General features: G+C 42.7%; 1 protein-coding gene across 3 annotated transcripts in view; it reads right to left on the reverse strand.

Annotated features, from left to right (window-relative positions):
* The window catches only part of ZNF354C (zinc finger protein 354C), a 44,413-nt gene that overhangs the window by 23,628 nt on the left and 477 nt on the right, over positions 1-20,308 (reverse strand). For 2 of the 3 annotated variants that reach the window (XM_015095486.4, XM_015095483.4), the window contains exon 2: positions 18,607-18,658. In XM_015095486.4, coding sequence (XP_014950972.3) covers positions 18,607-18,639 — 33 coding nt within the window. In that variant the 5' untranslated portion in view covers positions 18,640-18,658. Of the gene's footprint in view, positions 1-18,606; positions 18,695-20,308 lie in introns of all 3 variants that reach the window. The other variant, XM_015095482.4, reaches the window with a different exon arrangement.

Here is a 20,308-nt window from a genome sequence, read left to right on the forward strand (position 1 = left end):
ACTTGCATGTGCTTCCGTCAGCCCCATCTGAGCTTGCCCTCTGTGTCACGGGGCTTGTGTGCACTTGTCTCAGCTCACCAGGCCACTGTCTATTATTGAAGGGCTTATGTACTCTTATTTCGGCTCACCAGCCACTCTGCTTCACGGGGCCTGTGTGTACTTGCTTTGGCTCACTGGCCCAGCCTCTATGCTGCAGGGCTTATGTGTTCTTTTGGCTCCCAAGGCCCACCCTCTGCACTGAGGTTTGTATGCAGTGGAGAGGTTTGTATGCCATGCCTTTCTTGGCAACCTGGGCATGTCCTCTGCACCCTGCGGTTTGTGTGCACTGGAGAGGTTTGTATGCTGTGCCACTCTCAGCTACCCCGGCCTGTCCCCTGCACCGCAAGGGTTGTGTGCACTGCAGAGGTTTGTATGCCGCCCCTCTCTAGGCAACCCGGCCCACCTTCTGTGCTGCGGGACTTCCATGGGCTTCTCTCAGTTCCCCAAGTCCGCTGTCTGGTCGGGGCCACAGTCCGAGCACCTTTCACGGGCTGAGAATTGCAGCTTTCTCTGCTTTCTGCCCTCTTAGTCCCTGCTTTGCCCAGTTTTCTGAGATTCCGCCGCTCACCCTTGGGCCTGCCTGTGAGGGAGCTTCCCAGTGCATGGGAACCCTTCCTGTTTCAGGACTCCCTCCCTCTCTTGGGATACATGCTCCTGTCCGGAAGTTCTCTGTCTTTTCCCTTTTTATGTCTCCATCCTCTCTCCTACCTCATTTCAGGGAGCTTAGCTTGCCCCTCCTGGAGGCCTGGGGTCTTCTGCTGTCACCCAGAGGCTGCTTTGTATCTTGATGAGTTTTTCTGATGTATTTGTGGGGAGGCTGGCAATCTCCCCATCTCACTCCTCTGTCATCCTCCACTCTCCTGGTATGATGGCCGTTCTGACCAGTGTGAGGTGGCACGTCACTGTAATTTCATTTGCATTTCTCTAATAATTAGCCACACTGGACATCTTCTCATGTGCCTACTGGCCATATTTGTCGTCTTTCAAGGAATGTCTATTAAGATCTTCTGCCCATTTTTTGATGGGGTTCTGTTGCGTTTGGGTTGTTTGTATATTTCAAAAATTAAGTCCCAGGATTTGCAAATATTTTCTCCCATTTTGTCATCTTTTTGTCTTTTTTTTTAAATGGTTTTGTTTGCTGTACAAAATCTCGTAAGTTTGATTATGTCCTATTTATTTATTCATTTCTATTGCCTTGGGAGACTGACCTAAGAAAACATTGGTATGATTTATGTCAGAGATTATTTTGCCCATGCTCTCTTCTAGGAGTTTTGTGCTATCATGTCTTGTTTAACTCTTTAAGTCCTTCTGAGTTTATTTCTGTGCATGGTGTGAGGATGTGTTCTAACTTCATTGATTTACATGCAGCTGTCCAACTTTCCCAGTACCACCTGTTAAAGAGACTTTTCCCTATTTTATATTCTTGTCTCCTTTGTCAAATGTTAATTGACTGTAGGTGTGTGAGTTTATTTACGGCTCCCTATTCTTGTCCATTGATCTGTATGTCTGTTCTATACCAGTACCACACATTTTGATTACTGTAGCATTGCGGTATTGTCCAAAGTCTGGGAGAGTTATCCTGTTGTTTTTTTGTTTTTTTGTTTTTTTTTTTTTTACCTCAGAATTGCTTTGCCAATTCTGGGTTTTATGATTCCATATATAATTTTGGATTATTTGTTCTAGTTCTGTGAAAAAAATGTCATAGGCATTTTAATAGGGATCACATTAAATCTGTATATGGCTTTAGGCTGTATTGCCATTTTAATAATATTAATTCTTCCAACCCAAGAGCATAGAATATATTTCCATTTCTTTGAATCCTCTTTAATTTCCTTTATTAATGTCTGTAGTTCTCAGTGTGCAAGTCTTTCACCTCCTTGGTCAGGTTTATTCCTAGGTATTTTATATTTCAGTTCGGTTCAGTTCAGTCGCTCAGTCGTGGCCGACTCTTTGCAACCCCATGAATTGCAGCACACCAGGCCTCCCTGTCCATCACCAACTCCTGGAGTTCACTCAGACTCACGTCCATCGAGTTGGTGATGCCATCAGCCATCTCATCCTCAGTCGTCCCCTTCTCCTCCTGCCCTCAATCCCTCCCAGCATCAGAGTCTTTTCCAATGAGTCAACTCTTCGCATGAGGTGGCCAAGGTACTGGAGTTTCAGCTTTAGCATCATTCCTTCCAAAGAAATCCCAGGGTTGATCTCCTTCAGAAGGGACTGGTTGGATCTCCTTGCAGTGCAAGGGACTCTCAAGAGTCTTCTCCAACACAAGAGTTCAAAAGCATCAATTCTTTGGCGCTCAGCCTTCTTCACAGTCCAGCTCTCACAGGTGTGCTATTTTTAAATGTATCTTTTTACATTCCCTCTCTGATATTTCACTGCCAGTGTACAGATATGCAACTGGTTTTGAATATTAATCTTATATGGCTACTCTGCTGAGTTCATTTATCAGATCTGGTAGGGTCTGTGTTGAGCCCTTAGGGTTTTATAGATAGCGCCACGTCATCCGCATGTGACGGTAATTTTACCTCTCCCCTCCCAATCTGGATGCCTTTCATTCCTTTTTCTTGCTGGTTGCTTGGCCAGGACCTCCAACACTATGCTGAACAGAAGTAGTGAGACTGGGCATCCTCGTCTTGCTTCAGTTTTTCAACAAGGCTGTTAGCATTTTACCACTGAGTACTGTATTGATTGTGGGTTTTATAAGTGGCTTTTATTATGTTGAGATTTTGAGCTTCCTTGGTGGCTCAGATGGTAAACAGTCAGCCTGTAATGCGGGAGACCCGGGTTCGATCCCTGGGTTGGGAAGATCTCCTGGAGAAGGAAATGGCAACCCACTCCAGTATTCGTGCCTGGAGAATCCCATGGACGGAGGAGCATGGTAGGCTACAGTCCATGGGGTCGCAAAGAGTCAGACACGACTGAGCGACTTCACTTCACTTCCTTTTTATTATATTGAGATACGGCCCATCTATTCCCACTTTTCTAAGAGTTTTTTTTTTTATCATGAATGAATGTTGAATTTCTGACAGACACTTTTTTTTGCATCTATTGAGATGATCCTTTAGTTTTCTATACTTTTCTTTTGTTAATGTGATGTATTACGTTGATTGATTTGCAAATGTTGAACTCTCTTTGTGAACTTGGGATGAATCCCACTTGGTGAGGGTGTATAACCTTTTTTATGTGTTGTTGGATTTGGTATAATAATATTTTGTTAAGAATTTTTGCCTCTATATTCAAAGATTTTGTTGTCATTCAGTCATGTCCAACTCTTCAGGACCCCATGAACTGTAGCCCACCAGGCTCCTCTGTCCACAGGATTTCCTAGGCAAGAATACTGGAGTGGGGTGCCATTTTCTTCTCCAGAGCATCTTCCTGACCCAGAGATTGAACCCATGTTTCCTGTATTGGCAGGTAGATTCTTTACTTCTGAGCCACCAGAGAAGCTCCATATTCAAAATATTGGACTGTAAATTTCTTTTTTGGTGATGTCTTTCCCTGGTTTGGGTATCAGGGTGATGGTGGCTTCACAGAATGTCTTTGGGAGTGTTTCCTCCTCTTCAATCTTTTGAGAGTTTGAGAAGAATCAGCACAAAAGTTCACCTTTGCATGTTTAGTAGAATTCACCTATGAAGACATCTGACCCTAAACTTTTGCTTGTAGGTAGTTTCTCTTTTAAATTACAGATTCTATCTCACTTCTAGTGATTGGTCTGTTCAAATCATCAATTCCTTCTTGATTCAACTTGTGGTATGTATGTTCCTAGAAAGTCATCCATTTCCTGTAGGTTGTCAATTTTGACAGAGGATCCTGGCAGGCTACAGTCCATGCGGTCGCAAAGAGTCAGACACGACTAAGCACGCAGTGCCTGCATGCATGCGTAATTGTTCATAGTATTCTCTTGAGGGTTTTTTGCATTTCTGCAGTATCAGATTTCTCCTTTTTCATTTCTTATTTAGTGTATTTGGGTTCTCTCTTCTTCTTCACGGGCCTGGCTAAAGGGCTGTCGATTTTGTTTATCCTTTCAAAGAACCAACTACTGGTTTTATTGATTTTTTTTTTCTACCTTTTTTTTTTAAAGTCTTGATTTTATTTATTTCCTCTCTGATCTTTATTATTTCCTTCCTTCTGCTGACTTTACGTTTTGATTGTTTTAATTCCTTTAGGTGGCAGTTTTAATCGTTTACTTGAGTTTTTCTTAGTTTTTGATGAAGGCCTGTATCACTGTGAACTTCCCTGTACAAGTTGCTTTTGCTGCCTCTCACAGATTTTGCATGGCTGTGTTTTCACTGTGATTTGTCTCAAGGTTCTTTTTAAATATTCTTTTTAAATTTCTTCATTGACCCACCGGTTTTTCAGCAGCATGTTATTTGGTTTCCATGTAGTCATTTTTTTTTTTCCACTTCTTTTCCTGTGGTTCATTTCTAGTTTCATGCCATTATGATCAGAGAAGACCCTTGAAATAATTTCTATAGTCTTAAATTTAATAAGTTTTGTGTCCTAATGTGTGATAAATCCTAGAAAATGTTCCATGTGCACTTGAAAAGAATGTGTATTCTGATTTGTCTTTATTTTGATGTAATGTCCTGAAAACACTAATTAAATCTAAATATTCTACTGTTTCATTTAGGCTCTCTGTTGCCTTACTGATTTTGTCTAGATCTGTCCACTGATGTGAGTGGGGTGTTAAAGTCTCCTACTGTTATTGTGTTCGCATCAATTTCTCCCTTTATGTATTTTATGTATTTCGGTGCTCCTATATTAAGGGCATATTAAGTTGATGAGTGTAATATGCTCTTCTTCTTATGATCCTTTTATCATTATACAGTTTCCTCCTTTACCTTTCTTTATAGTCTTTAAAGTCTACTGCAACTCCTGCTTTCTTGTCATTTCTATTTGCATTAAGTACTTTTTTCCATCCCTTCACTTTCAATCTATGAGTCCTTTGCCCTAAGGTGGGTCTCTTGTGGGCAGCATATCAAACACTCCTGTTCTTTTATCCAGTCTGCCACTCTATGTCTTTTGATTATTTAGTCATCGACATTTAAGGTAATTATTGTTGTTGTCTAGTCACTAAGTTGTGTCCAACTCTTTGCGACCCCACTGACTGTAACATGCCAGGCTCCTCTGTCCTCCACCCCACTGACTGTAACATGCCAGGCTCCTCTGTCCTCCACCCCACTGACTGTAACATGCCAGGCTCCTCTGTCCTCCACTGTCTCCCAGAGTTTGCTCAAACTCTGTCCATTGAGTCGATGATGCTATCTAACCATCTCATCCTCTGTCACCCACTTCTTCTTTCACCTTGAACCTTTCTCAGCATCAGAGTCTTTTCCAGTGAGCTGGCTCTTTCCATCAAGTGGCCAAAGTATTGGAGCTTCAGCAACAGTCCTTCCAGTGAAGGGTTGATTTCCTTCAGAATGGACTGGCTGGATCTCCTTGCAGTCCAAGGGACTCTCAAAAGAGTCTTCTCCAGCACCACAATTTGAAAGCATCAATTCTTTGGCACTCAACCTTCTTTACGGCCCAACTCTCACATCTGTACATGACTACTGGAAAAACCAGAGCTTTGACTACATGGACCTTTATCAGCAAAGTGATTATTTATTGCCATATCAAATCTTGCTTTCCAGTTGATTCTTTTTCTTTGTTCTTTTTCTTTTTGTAGTTTGATGACTTCTTTTGTGTTTGCGCTCTCCTCTTTTTGGTTTTTCTGAATCTACTGTATGTTTTTGATTTATGGCTGCCCTGTTTTTCAAATATGTTGACTCCTTCCTTTATCTGCTTGCTTTACACTCATAGTCATATGAGTCACACATTCTGAAAAAGAAAGAAAGAAAAAGAATCTAGATTTTCGTATCCTCCTTCCCCACATTTTATGATTCTGATGCCCTTTTCTATGCCTTTTGCTGTTCCTTGTGTTTAATCATTGCTTTCACAAATAGGAATTTTTTTAAAAAAATCTGTATACTGGCTACTTTCCAACTGTGATTTCCTCCTTCCTATATCTTCTTGCTTCTTTTCTATTTAGAGAAGATGTTTCAATATTTCTTTTAGGTATTATATTTATATTATAATACCTAATTATAATTATATTATAGTATTGCTATATTTTTTAAATGTTTGCTAGTCTGAGGAATCCTTTTTTTCGCCCACTCTAAGTGATAATCACGTTTGATAGAGTATTCTAGGTTGGAAATTTTTCTCTTTCAAGACTGAATATATTTTGTCACTTCCAGTTGGCCTACAGTGTTTCTGAGGGAAATCTGCTCATGGCCTTAATGGATTTGTTTGTAATTAACTCTTTGTTTTTCTCTTGCTACCTTTAGAATCCTTTAACTTTTGGCATCTTATTATAATATACCTTGGAGTAGGTCTGCTTGGGCTTATCTTGTTTGGGGCCCTATGTACTTCCTTTATCTGGATATCTGTTTCCTTTCTGCGTTTTGGAAGTTTCCAGCCATAATTTCTTCAAATATATTTTCAAGCCCCTTTCATCTTCCTTCTCCTTCTGTGGGTTGGCCTGCCTCATATCACCTCATTCGTCTCTCACATTGCTTCCGTTTTCTCATTTGGCTTCCCATTGTTTCGATTGGGTAAATACCATTATTTGGTCTTCTAGATCATTAATTCTTTCTTCTGTATTATTCATTTTTCTATTCTCTGTCTTGAGTGCAGCTTTTATCTTGGCAGATGAATGCTCCAATTTTCCTTGACTCCTCCTTATAGTTTCCACTTCTTTTTACAATAATCTGCATTTCTGCCGACAGGTTTTTTTTTTTTAAGTAATTCAATATTTTCATTGCCTCCTTTTTGAACTCAGTGTCTGTTAGACTGAAGAGTCTGTTTCATTGTTTGTTCCTTCAGGGGAATTCTCTTGGTCTTTTAACTGACAGTGGTTTCTTTGCTTCTGCTGTTTGCTTATATTTTTCTAACTCAATGAGTTTCAAAAAAAACAAATATCTACTGTAGTCTTGGAAGGCTATTTATATGCAGGAACATCCTGCATGTCTTTCTTGATGTGAGGCCTTTTTTTGGTTTGGATATTTGCTGTCTCCGTCCTCAGCATGTGCCAGCCATTATCCTCTTGATAAGGGTTATGCAAGTGCATGGCCTGCTCCCACACTCCCAGCAAGGCAAGGGCAGTGGTTTGCTCCCAGTATGGGTCCCTCAGCGTAAGCAGCTGGTTGCACATACTCTGGGGAGGAAGGGGCAGTGGTTGGTGCTGCACTGTGGGACTTTCAGCAGCAGAGATGAGTCACCAAGGGTACACCCTTGGGAAGGTGGGGGCAGGGACCTGCACCTGTTTACAGGACGCTTGGTGGTGGTATCGGTTTGCAGCTGCCTCTGGAGTCTAAGATGGCAGCAGTGGCTTGCATCTGCCCCTGTAGCTTGTGAAGGTGGTGCCCTGCTGCCTAAGAGTGCACAGAGAAAGATGCTCCTTTGGAGGGCCTGCCCCTCTTCTTGCATTACTCCCAACAATGGTGTCTTGCATCTCTGGCAGGTCCAGGCTTCTTCCTGGACTCCCTTGGTTTGGGCAAACCGCACCCTAGACCTTCTGACTGTCTTCATACAGTCAACCTTAATGCTCTCCTCTGGGTCTGACTCCCAAAGCCCAAGGATCGGCATCCAGCCCCGACCACTCCAATGGATGAGCTTGTAAAGCTGGGGAGTGCCAGTCAACAACTGTCTGTATAGTTCTCTCTTTGGTTTACCCTCTGCAAACCTGTTACTGTGCTTTCTTCAGAGGCTTCAAAGATCCCCCCTGTGTCCTGGCCAATCTGCCCACCGTAAGGGGATTTCTCTGTGTGTAGAAACTTTTCCTCCTCACAACTTTTCCTCCCTCCCAGTGGGACATGTCCTGTCCTGATTTTTCTTTTTTTTTTTTTCCTTTTGTCCTACCCAGTTACGTGGAGATACTCTTGCTCTTCTGTAGGTCTGAGGTCTTCTGCCTGCATTCAGTAGATGTTCTGTGAGAGTCTTTCCAAATGTAGATGCATTTTTGATGTATGTATGGTGAGAAGGTGATCTCCACATCCTATTCCTTTGCCATCTTGATCTGCTACCTCAAAAGTTTTAAGTTACATATGTGGCTTGCATTCATGGTACATATTATATCGCTATTGCACAACACTGATCAGTGATGTGCCTAACTGCGGTTTCCTTTTTATTTATTCTGCTATCTCAGTTCAGTTCAGTTCAGTTCAGTCGCTCAGTCGTGTCCGACTTTTTGCGACCCCATGAATCACAGCATGCCAGGCCTCCCTGTCCATCACCAACTCCCGGAGTTCACTCAGACTCACATCCATTGAGTCAGTGATGTCATCCAGCCATCTCATCCTCTGTCATCCCCTTCTCTGCTATCTCACATGGTAGTAAAGTAATGCTCAAAATTCTCCAAGCCAGGCTTCAGCAATACGTGAACCGTGAACTTCCAGATGTTCAAGCTGGTTTTAGAAAAGGCAGAGGAACCAGAGATCAAATTGCCAACATCTGCTGGATCATCAAAAAAGCAAGAGTTCCAGAAAAACATCTATTTCTGCTTTATTGACTATGCCAAAGCCTTTGACTGTGTGGATCACAATAAACTGTGGAAAATTCTGAGAGAGATGGGAATACCAGACCACCTGACCTGCCTCTTGAGAAATCTGTATGCAGGCCAGGAAGCAACAGTTAGAACTGGACATGGAACAACAGACTGGTTCCAAATAGGAAGAGGAGTACGTCAAGGCTGTATATTGTCACCCTGTTTATTTAACTTCTATGCAGAGTACATCATGAGAAACGCTGGGCTGGAGGAAGCACAAGCTGCAATCAAGATTGCCGGAGAAATATCAATAACCTCAGATATTCAGATGATACCACCTTTATGGCAGAAAGCGAAGAACTAAAGGGCCTCTTGATGAAAGTGAAAGAGGAGAGTGGAAAAGTTGGCTTAAAGCTCGACATACAGAAAACTAAGATCATGGCATCCAGTCCCATTACTTCATGGCAAATAGATGGGGAAACAGTGGAAACAGTGGCTGACTTTATTTTTCTGGGCTCCAAAATCACTGCAGGTGGTGACTGCAGCCATGAAATTAAAAGACACTTACTCCTTGGAAGGAAAGTTATGATCAACCTAGACAGCATATTCAAAAGCAGAGAAATTATTTTGCCAACAAAGGTCTATCTAGTCAAGGCTATGGTTTTTCCAGTGGTCATGTATGGATGTGAGAGTTGGACTATAAAGAAATCTGAACACAGAAGAATCAATGCTTTTGAACTGTGGTGTTGGAGAAGACTCTTGAGAGTCCCTTGGATTGCAAGGAGATCCAACCAGTCCATCCTAAAGGAGATCGGTCCTGGGTGTTCACTGGAAGGACTGATGCTGAAGCTGAAACTCCAATATTTTGGCCACCTGATGCGAAGAGCTGACTCACTGGAAAAGATCCTGAAGCTGGAAAAGATTGAAGGCAGGAGAAGGGGATGGCATAGGATGAGATGGTTGGATGGTATCACCAACCTGATGGGCATGAATTTGAGTAAGCTCCGGGACTTGGTGATGGACAGGGAAACCTGGCATGCTGCGGTTCATGGGGTCGCAAAGAGTCAGACATGACTGAGCAACTGAACTGAACTGAACTATCCAGTTCAAGTGAAACTATAGTCTTCCCTTATAGCTCAATTGGTAAAGAATCTGCCTGCAATGCAGGAGACCTGGGTCCAATTCCTGGGTGGGGAATATCCCCTGGAAAAGGAAATGGCAACCCACTCCAGTATTCTTGCCTGGAGAATCCCATGGACAGAGGAGCCTGGCAGGTTACAGTGCATGGGGTTGCAAGAGTCAGACACGACTTGGCAACTAAACCACCACCACCCAGTTTATATGTTTAAGTCCTAACCTCTAGAACTCTCAGACTCTGGAGATAAGGTCTTTGAAGATGTAATTAAATTAAAATATGATCTGTAGATTGGGCCCTAATCCAACATGCCGGGTGTCCTTAAGAAGAGATTAGCACCCAGACATGTACACGCACATAGGGAAGACCATGTAAGAACACAGTGAGACTTGCGTCTTGCCTTCTGCAAGCCAAGGAGACAGGCCTCAGAAGAAACCAAACCTACCAACATCTTGATCTTAGACTTCTAGCTCTAGGAGTATGAGAAAATACATTTCTGTTGTTTTCAGTCTGTGGCATTTTGTTATGGCAGTCTGAGCAGGCATCTTGCTGCTATACGTAGAATACTCACGGCAACCCCGTGTTCTGTCCATCCCATCTCCCTGGGCCTTAGAACACTCCCACCCAAATGACATTCTTTTTCCTTTTAAATGTCATTAACTTTTTTTAAAGAGCACAAATTAAACATAAAAACATCAGAAAAAAACTGAAAATAAAATGAACAAATATATATCACACTAAATCCTATTATAGACAGGTTTTATTCATGTTTTAAGAATATATTACAAAATTCATATCCAACTGAACAGTCATGTGCTCTTTTGGCCATTTCATTAAACAAAAGGAGAACAGACACATGCTAAAGAATATGAAGAGCACAAAAGAACACAGGGTGATGTGTTCAGTAGCTCCATCAGTAGCTTTATGATGGTATAAAGTTTCTCGTCTTTCTTTCCAGAAATGCTTTGTGCAAATACACATATGCATTCTTGTTTTTAATGGAAAAATTCTGAATCATGCTTAACTTGTATTGTACAGACTTGCCACCTCTACATATACAAATCTTATTCTTTTTAACAACTTCATGATATATGCCATTGAACAGATACCGAAACTTATTTATCATTTCCTTTATTGATGAGTATTTAGATGGTTTCTGTTTCTTGCTTTACATACAATGCGCAATGACCATTCTCACACAGATTTCTCTGGGTATGTGTACATCTGTATTTTATAACACAAAGTGGTAGAGGGGCTTCCCTAGTGGCTCAGTGGTAAAGAACTCCCCACCAGTGCAGGAGACCTGGGTTCAATCCCTGATCCAGGAAGATCCCACACACCACAGAGCAACTAAGCTTGTATGCCACGACTATTGAGCCTGTCCTCCAGAACCTGCAAGCTGCGATTACAGAAGCCCACGTGCCCTAGAGCCAGTGCTCTGCAAGAAACCACTGCAATGAAAAACCCATGCACCACGACCAGAAGCCCCTGCCCTCTGCAACTAGAGAAAAGCTGCGCGGCAATGAAGACCCAGCAGAGCCAAAAATACACAGATAAAAATATTATTTAGAAAAAGATAAACTGGTAGAGATTGAACTACTGGCTCAAAGTACACATACACTTTTAATTCTGACAGCTGTGGCAGACTACTATGCCAAGATGACCACACCAGTACACCTCCCATATAACATGCTCTATAATATGACGCTGACACTTCTCCCACCAAGAAGTGAGGTCTACATTTCCTTTCTTTGAATCTGCACAGGGGGTTCTAGGGGCCATGACAACTAGAATTCAGTGGAGGTAATGTTTCGTGACTTCTGAGGCAAGAAGGTGCTTCCCACCTGGCTCACATGATCTCACCCTTGGAATCTGGCCACCATACTATAAGCATAAGACACACCGAGACTACAGGTGGCTGTTTGATCCAACAACCCTAACTAGGGTCTCAGCCACAAGCTGGCATCAACTATGATACATGTGAGTGAAAGATACTTTATATGATTCTACCCTCTAACCTTTGGGCCTTTCAGCTAAGACCCCAGGCTTTGCATAGGAGAGATAAATTGTTTCTACTATCAGCCTGCATTTTCAATCCAGAGCAACTGTGAATAATAAAAAATGATTACTGTTACATGCCTTTAAAATTTTTACTGACATATCATATATCACCTTCCCTGTTCAAAATACAACATTTAAATTTCATCATTCAAAATTACTCAATAAATGGAATACCTTCTTTTTTTTATTGTTATTTTCTTTTTTTTTAATTTTTATTTTTACTTTATTTTACTTTACAATACTGTATTGGTTTTCCCATATATTGACATGAATCCACCACGGGTGTACATGCGTTCCCAAACATGAACCTTTCATGGATCACAGCCTTGTTATGGTGAAGGGGCTTACATAACTCAGTGAAGCTATGAGCTATGCCCTGCAGGGCTACCCAAGACAGATGGGTCATAGTGAAGAGTTCTGACACAATGTGGTCCACTGAAGGAGAAAATGGCAAACCACTACAATCTTCTTGCTGTGAGAACCCCATGAACAGTGTGAAAAGGGAAAAAGAGATGATACTGGGAGATGAGTCTCCCAGGTTGGAAGGTGTCCAATATGCCACTGGGGAAGAGCAGAGGGCAATTACTATTAGCTCCAGAAAGAATGAAGCAATTGGGTCAAAGTGAAAATGATGTACAGTTTGAATGTGTTTGGTGGTGAAAGTAAAGTCTGATGCTATAATAAACAATATCACTTAGGAACCTGGAATGTTAGGTCCCTGAATCAGGGTAAATTGGATGTGGTCAAGTAGGAGATGGCAAGAGTGAACACTGACAATTTAGAAATCAGTGAACTAAAATGGATGAGAATGGGCAAATTTAATTCAAATGACCATTATATCTACTACTGTGGGCAAGAAACCCTTAGAAGAAATGGAGTAGCCCTTATAGTCAACAAAAAATCCAAAATGCAGTACTTGGGTTCAGTTCAGTCCAGTCACTCAGCTGTGTCTGACTCTTTGCAACCCCATGAACCACAGCACACCAGGCCTCCCTGTCTATCACCAACTCCTGGAGTCCACACAAACCCATGTCCATTGGGTCGGTGATGCCATCCAACCATCTCATGCTCTGTCGTCCCCTTCTCCTCCTGCCCTCAATCTTTCCCAGTATCAGGGTCTTTTCCAGTGAGTCAGCTCTTCACATCAGGTGGCCGAAGTGTTGGAGTTTCAGCTTCAACATCAGTCCTTCCAATGAACACCCAGGACTGATCTCCTTTAGGATGGACTGGTTGGATTTCCTTGCAGTCCAAGGGGCTCTCAAGAGTCTTCTCCAATACCACAGTTCAAAAGCATCAATTCTTCAGTGCTCAGCTTTCTTTATAGTCCAACTCTCACATCCATACATGATTACTGAAAAAACATAGCCTTGACTAGATGGACCTTTGCTGACAACGTAATGTCTCTGCTTTTTAATATGCTGTCTAGATTGTTCATAACTTTCCTTCCAAGGAGTAAGTGTCTTTTAACTTCATGGTTGCAATCACCATCTGCAGTGATGGTGACTGTACTTGGGTACAATCTCAAAAGTGACAGAATGATCTCAATTAGTTTCCAAGCAAACCATTCAACATCACAGTAATCAAAATTGATGCCCCATCCACTAATGCTGAAGAAGCTCAAGTTGATCAGTTCTATGAAGACTTACAAGACCTTCTAGAACAAATCCCCCCAAAAAAAATGTCTTTTTCATCATAGGGGACTGGAATGCAAAAGTAGAAAGTCAAGAGATATCTGGAGTAGCAGGCAAGTTTGGCCTTGGAATACAAAATGAAGCAGACAAAGGCTAACAGAGTTTTTTCAAGAGAATACACTGGCCATAGCAAACACCTTTTCAAAGCATAAGAGATGACTCTACACATGGACATCACCAAAAGGTCAATACCAAAATCAGACTGATTATATTCTTTGCAGCAGAAGATGGAGAAGCTCTATACAGTCAACAAAAACAAGACCTAGAGCTGACTGTGGCTCAGGTGATGAGCACTCTATTTCAAAATTCAGCCTTACATTGAAGAAAGTAGGAAAACGGAAAATGAAAGTGTTGGTCTCTCAGTTGTGTCCAACTCTTTGGGACCCCATAGACTGTAGCCACCTGGGAACTCTGTCCATGGAATTCTCCAGGCAAGAATACTGGGGGGGCGGAGGGGGGTGCAATTCCCCTCTCCAGGGAATATTCCCAATCCGGGGATCAACCCCAGGTCTCCTGCACTATAGGCAGATTCTTTACCATGTGAGCCACCAGAGAACCAAAAGTAGGGAAAACTACTAGGCCAAGACCTTTTAGAACTAACACTCAGAAAAAGATGTCCTTTTCATTAGAGGGGAGTAGAATGCAAAAGTAGGAAGTCAAGAAACACCTGGAGTAACAGGAAAATTTGGCCTTGGAATATGGAATGAAGCAGGGTAAAGACTAATAAGAGTTTTGCCAAGATAATGCACTGGTCATAGCAAACACCCTCTTCCAACAACACAAGAGAAGACTCTACACATGGACATCACCAGATGGTCAACACCAAAATCAGATTGATTATATTCTCTCAGCAAAAGATGGAGAAGCTCTATACAGTCAACAAAAACAAGACCAGGAGCTGACTGTGGCTCAGATCATGAACTCCTTATTACCAAATTCAGACTCAAATTGAAGAAAACAGGGAAAACCACTGGACCATTCAGGTATGACCTAAATCAAATCCCTTATGATTATACAGTGGAAGTGAGAAATAGATTTAAGGGCCTAGATCTGATAGATAGAGTACCTGATGAACTATGGAATGAGGTTCGTGACACTGTACAGGAGACAGGGATCAAGACCATCCCCATGGAAAAGAAATGCAAAAAGCAAAACGGCTGTCTGGAGAAGCCTTACAAATAGCTGTGAAAAGAAGAGAAGGGAAAAGCCAAGGAGAAAAGGAAAGATACAAGCATCTGAATGCAGAGTTCCAGAGAATAGCAAGAAGAGATGAGAAAGCCTTCTTCAGCAATCAAGGCAAAGAAATAGAGGACAAGAACAGAATGGGAAAGACTAGAGATCTCTTCAAGAAAATTAGAGACACCAAGGGAACATTTCATGCAAAGATGGGCTCGATAAAGGACAGAAATGGTATGGACCTAACAGAAGCAGGAGATATTAAGAAGAGGTGGCAAGAATACACAGAACTGTCCAAAAAGGATCTCTATGACCTGGATAATCACAATAGTGTGATCACTCATCTAGAACCAGACATCTTGGAATGTGAAGTCAAGTGGGCCTTAAAAAGCATCACTACGAACAAAGCTAGTGGAGGTGATGGAATTCCAGTTGAGCTATTTCAAATACTAAAAGATGATGTTGTAAAAGTGCTGCACTCAATATGCCAGCAAATTTGGAAAACTCAGCAGTGGCCACAGGACTGGAAAAGGTCAGTTTTCATTCCAATCCCAAAGAAAGGCAATGCCAAAGAATGCTCAAACTACGCACAACTGCACTCATCTCACATGCTAGTAAAGTAATGCTCAAAATTCTCCAAGCCAGGCTTCAGCAATATGTGAACCGTGAACTTCCTGATGTTCAAGCTGGTTTTAGAAAAGGCAGAGGAACCAGAGATCAAACTGCCAACATCCACTGGATCACGGAAAAAGCAAGAGAGTTCCAGAAAAACATCTATTTCTGCTTTATTGACTATGCCAAAGCCTTTGACTGTGTGGATCACCATAAACTGTGGAAAATTCTGAAAGAGATGGGAATACCAAACCACCTAACCTGCCTCTTGAGAAATCTGTATGCAGGTCAGGAAGCAACAGTTAGAACTGGACATGGAACAACAGACTGGTTCCAGATAGGAAAAGGAGTACATCAAGGCTGTATATTGTCACCCTGCTTATTTAACTTCTATGCAGAGTACATCATGAGAAACGCTGGACTGGAAGAAACACAAGCTGGAATCAAGATTGCCGGGAGAAATATCAAGAACCTCAGATATGCAGATGACACCACCCTTATGGCAGAAAGTGAAGAGGAACTAAAAAGCCTCTTGATGGAAGTAAAAGAGGAGAGTGAAAAAGTTGGCTTAAAGCTCAACATTCAGAAAACGAAGGTCATGGCATCTGGTCCCATCACTTCATGGAAAATAGATGGGGAAACAGTGGAAACAGTGTCAGATTTTATTTTTTTGGGCTCCAAAATCACTGCAGATGGTGATTGCAGCCATGAAATTAAAAGACACTTACTCCTTGGAAGAAAAGTTATGACCAACCTAGATGGTATATTCAAAAGCAGAGACCTTTGCCGACTAAGGTCTGTCTAGTCAAGGCTATGGTTTTTCCTGTGGTCATGTATGGATGTGAGAGTTGGACTGTGAAGAAAGCTGAGCGCTGAAGAACTGATGCTTTTGAACTGTTGTGTTGGAGAAGACTCTTGAGAGTCCCTTGGACTGCAAGGAGATCCAACCAGTCCATTCTGAAGGAGATCAGCCCTGGGATTTCTTTGGAAGGAATGATGCTAAAGCTGAAACTCCAGTACTTTGGCCACCTCATGCGAAGAGTTGACTCATTGAAAAAGACTCTGATGCTGGGGAGGGATTGGGGGCAGGAGAAGAAGGGGACGACCGAGGATGAGATGGCTGGATGGCATCACGGACTCAATGGACGTGAGTCTGAGTGAACTCTGGGAGATGGTGATGGACAGGGAGGCCTGGCGTGCTGCAATTCATGGGGTCGCAAAGAGTTGGACACGACTGAGCGACTGAACTGAACTGAACTGAATTGAATACGTTATGTGAAATGCCAGGCTGGATGAAGCACAAGCTGGAATCAAGACTGTAGGGAGAAATATCAATAACCTTAGATATGCAGATAACACCACCCTTATAGCAGAAAGTGAACAGGAACTAAAGAGCCTCTTGATGAAAGTGACAGAGGAGAGTGAAAAAGTTGGCTTAAAACTCAACATTCAAAAAACAAAGATCATGGCATTCAGTCTCATCACTTCATGGCAAATAGATGGGGAAACAATGGAAATAGTGACACACTTTATTTTCTTGGGCTCCAAGATCACTATAGATGGTGACTGAAGCCATGAAATTAAAAGACACTTGCTTCTTGGAAGAAAAGCTATGACAAGCCCAGACAGTATATTAAAAAGCAGAAACATTACTTTGCCAACAAACGTCCATCTAGTCAAAGCTATGCTTTTTCCAGTAGTCATGTATGGATGTGAGTTGGACCATAAAGAAAGCTGAGTGCCAAAGAATTGATGCTTTTGAACTGTACTATTTTGGAAGACTCTTAAAAGTCCCTTGGACTAAAAGGAGATCAAACCAGTCAATCTCAAAGGAAATCAATCCTGAGTATTCACTGGAAATACTGAGGCTGAAGCTGAAGCTCCAATACTTTGGCTACCTAATGTCAAGAGCCGACTCACTAGCAAAGGCCCTGATGCTGGGAAAGACTGAAGGCAGAAGGAGACGGCGACGACAGAGGATGAGATGGTTGGATGGCGTCACTGACTATGGACATGAGTTTGAGCAAGCTCCGGGAGATGGTGAAGGACAGGGACACCTGGCGTGCTGCAGTCCATGGGGTCGCAAAGAGTTGGACACGACGGAGCAACTGAACAACAACAAAACTGTGATTAAGTTAATTGCTTCTCTGTGCCCCAGTTTCCCCATCTGTAAAATGCAGATATTAGCAGTCCTCTATTAGCAAGTTTAAACGAGGCATGTATATTACTAACCACACTTACAAATGAGGAAATAGAGCACAGAGGAAGAAAATAATTTTATTTCGCCACATTCCTAGTCCGCATGTGAACTCATAAAATCAACTTCCAGAGTCCACATTTTCAGACTGTGGGCTACCACTACTTTTTGGAAAAGCAGCCAGTGACAAACAAGGAAAGAAAGTTGGTGTTGGGAGAATAACAGAACTTCCATGTAGAAATATTTCATAAGAGTTTGGGAATGACAGACTGCATCTTTAGGAAAAAGTTCAGGTCTGAGGAGAGAGATTCAGTAAAGATCCTGAGAAAAATGAGAGCTAAATAATGAAAAGAGATCTCAAAAGGACCAAGAAACAAGAGCTGGAGGGAGATCTCAAATAGCAGGGAAAAAACAAAAGAGAAGGAGATAGAGGCACCCAATGGATGAGAGGGATATGAGATGGCTTAGCATCACAGTTGCACAAGGCAGAGAGAGTGCCAAGAAAGAGGGAGTCCTTTGTCCTCCCCAATGCCAGACTGAGAGCCCAGGTCAAGTTCAGTTCCTTCTGTGATGCCCACCTGACCTTCAGTATCAGTCCTAACCTTCAGTATCAGTGCAAAATAACTCCACTTCTCCAATCTCTTCCCTGAATTTTCTTGGGCATTCGGTCATTTCCTAAGATCAGTACCAAACTCCCTGAGGACAGAAATAACACCTCTCCTTTCTACATCCCCTCTGTATTCCCAGTGCCACGCACAGTACCCTGTACATTGTCAGTGCTCAACAAATAGCTATTGAGCGTGTCTCTTGGCCCTTCCATGGCTTTGCTCCAGTGACACTCTATCAGCTGTGAAGATAAAGACTGCCTATACTCCACACTCTTCACCAAGCACCTATCCTATCTGGAAGCCTATGTTCAGAGCCGACTCAATCTTTGCTCATGAGGTGAGTTTGGGGGTGAATTAAGAGTGACCTCTGTCTAGGGACAGAGGATGCACATTCCTCAGCAACCCCTTGACAAGTCCAGGATCATGGGAAAAACCTATCAGACTCTAGATTCACCACAGTTTTCACTGGAAAGCAAAGTAGCTGGACAAAGAATGGAAATACGTCCACCATCTCTGAACACAGTGGGAAATTCATGAAAAAGACAAAATTTACTTACTGTCACCGGAGCAGGCAGCAAATCCAAGGCCATTCTTTTCTTCTTAGTTTTCCTGTCAAGGGAGAGCAGAGTGCTTGACAAGGTAGGTCTGCAAAGAAAAAAGGTGTCATGAAGAACTCTGGTGTCAAGGCATGGCTTGGAAAAAGGAAGTTACAACTACCCCTAATGTCCATTAGGTCTGAACAAAGCCATGCCATATAAATGACTCAAACCACGTTTAAAAGTGTGCCTACTAAGCCAAGTAAGTTCTAAGACAATTTGCCAACCTCCACCCCCACCTTGTATTAACCATACTTCTAATTTCCATATATAGATGCTTTTTAACATCCACTGGGCTCTATTAGCTGTATCTAAGCAAATCGCAACGCATCACAGACTTCTGGGGTCCTGAAGCTAGTTTTAAACTATACATTCAAACGGTCACAGCAAATGTGAGTGTCCCAGATTGCCACTTTCAAACGTATCTAGCCAATCCTAAGCCTGTTTGCCTGGCTTCACCATTTCCTTCCTGAAGAAACCACAATAAACATGTTTGCCCACACGTGTCGTCTCTTTTTCTATGGAGCTGTTAGGGGAAGCACACTGATTGAAACCACCCACCCTGGCCAGGCACCATAGCAACTATCTGCATGACTTGTTTTACGACAGGACGTCCTGGTAGGGAACAGGGAACTAATAAGCTTCCACCAACCAGAAGAGCTCGGGAAAGGTCAAAAGGAGACACTACCTGTCTGACCACCTCCCAGAATCCTCTCTAGCATCCATCTTGGCTGAACAAGGCGTGCACCACCAGGAAAGACTCTGAGTCAGAATGATTGGCTAAGGACAACCCGGAAACTAATCCCATCACCATAAAACCCGAGACTGTGAGCCATGCGGCAGAGCTGTTCTCCTGGGTTCCCTTACCCTACTGCTCTCCCCCCGGGTGCCCTTTCCCAATAAAATCTCTTGCTTTGTCAGCACATGTATCTCCTCGGACAATTCATTTCCAAGTGTTAGACAAGAGCCCAGTTTCGGGCCCTGGAAGGGGTCCCCCTTCCTGCAACAGAATGACCAACACGTGCTCCTGAGTGGCTCCTTCCTGGACTGCTGTGTTCTTTCCAGGGAACTGTCACACATAATGCACACCATTTTGGATGCCACTCCTAAACACAAATTCCACAACTGCCACCTCTTTTAGCATCCACAGCTCCCCAAATCCTTTGGTCTTCATACACAAACCGCAACTGGGAAAGCCAGGTAAGAGAAATAGGCAGACCACTGTCAGAGAACAGTGGTGGCCCAGGCTGCCTGCACTAGCCACCTAAGTTTGCAGGAGGCTCTGCAGGTATAGCACCTGGCATGAAGGCTCAGCAAACCGAGTATGCGTGTACTGTCAGCCAGAGGAGGAAAGCTGCTCTACAAGCACCGCAGTTGCTCTGTGAGGCACATCTTCTCCCCATCTTGTATCCTGCATGTATTATTTAATCCGCACAACCACTCTAAAAAGTACTGCTACCTCAAATTACAGCTGTGAGGGAGACAGAACCAGGGAGTCTAGTGACCTTCCCCAAGAAACAAAACTGCTAAGTATACAGTAGAGGCAAAAAGGGCCATGGTGGAGTCCAAGGCCCCAGTTAATGTGGCGAATTAGCTGTCCACCTCTGCCTCATTTTCTTCGTCTGTAAAACAGGATCTACCTGTTATCTGAGGCTGAAATGAA

Source organism: Ovis aries, chromosome 5, assembly GCF_016772045.2.
Source record: "Ovis aries strain OAR_USU_Benz2616 breed Rambouillet chromosome 5, ARS-UI_Ramb_v3.0, whole genome shotgun sequence".
Classification (NCBI taxonomy): Eukaryota; Metazoa; Chordata; class Mammalia; order Artiodactyla; family Bovidae; genus Ovis; species Ovis aries.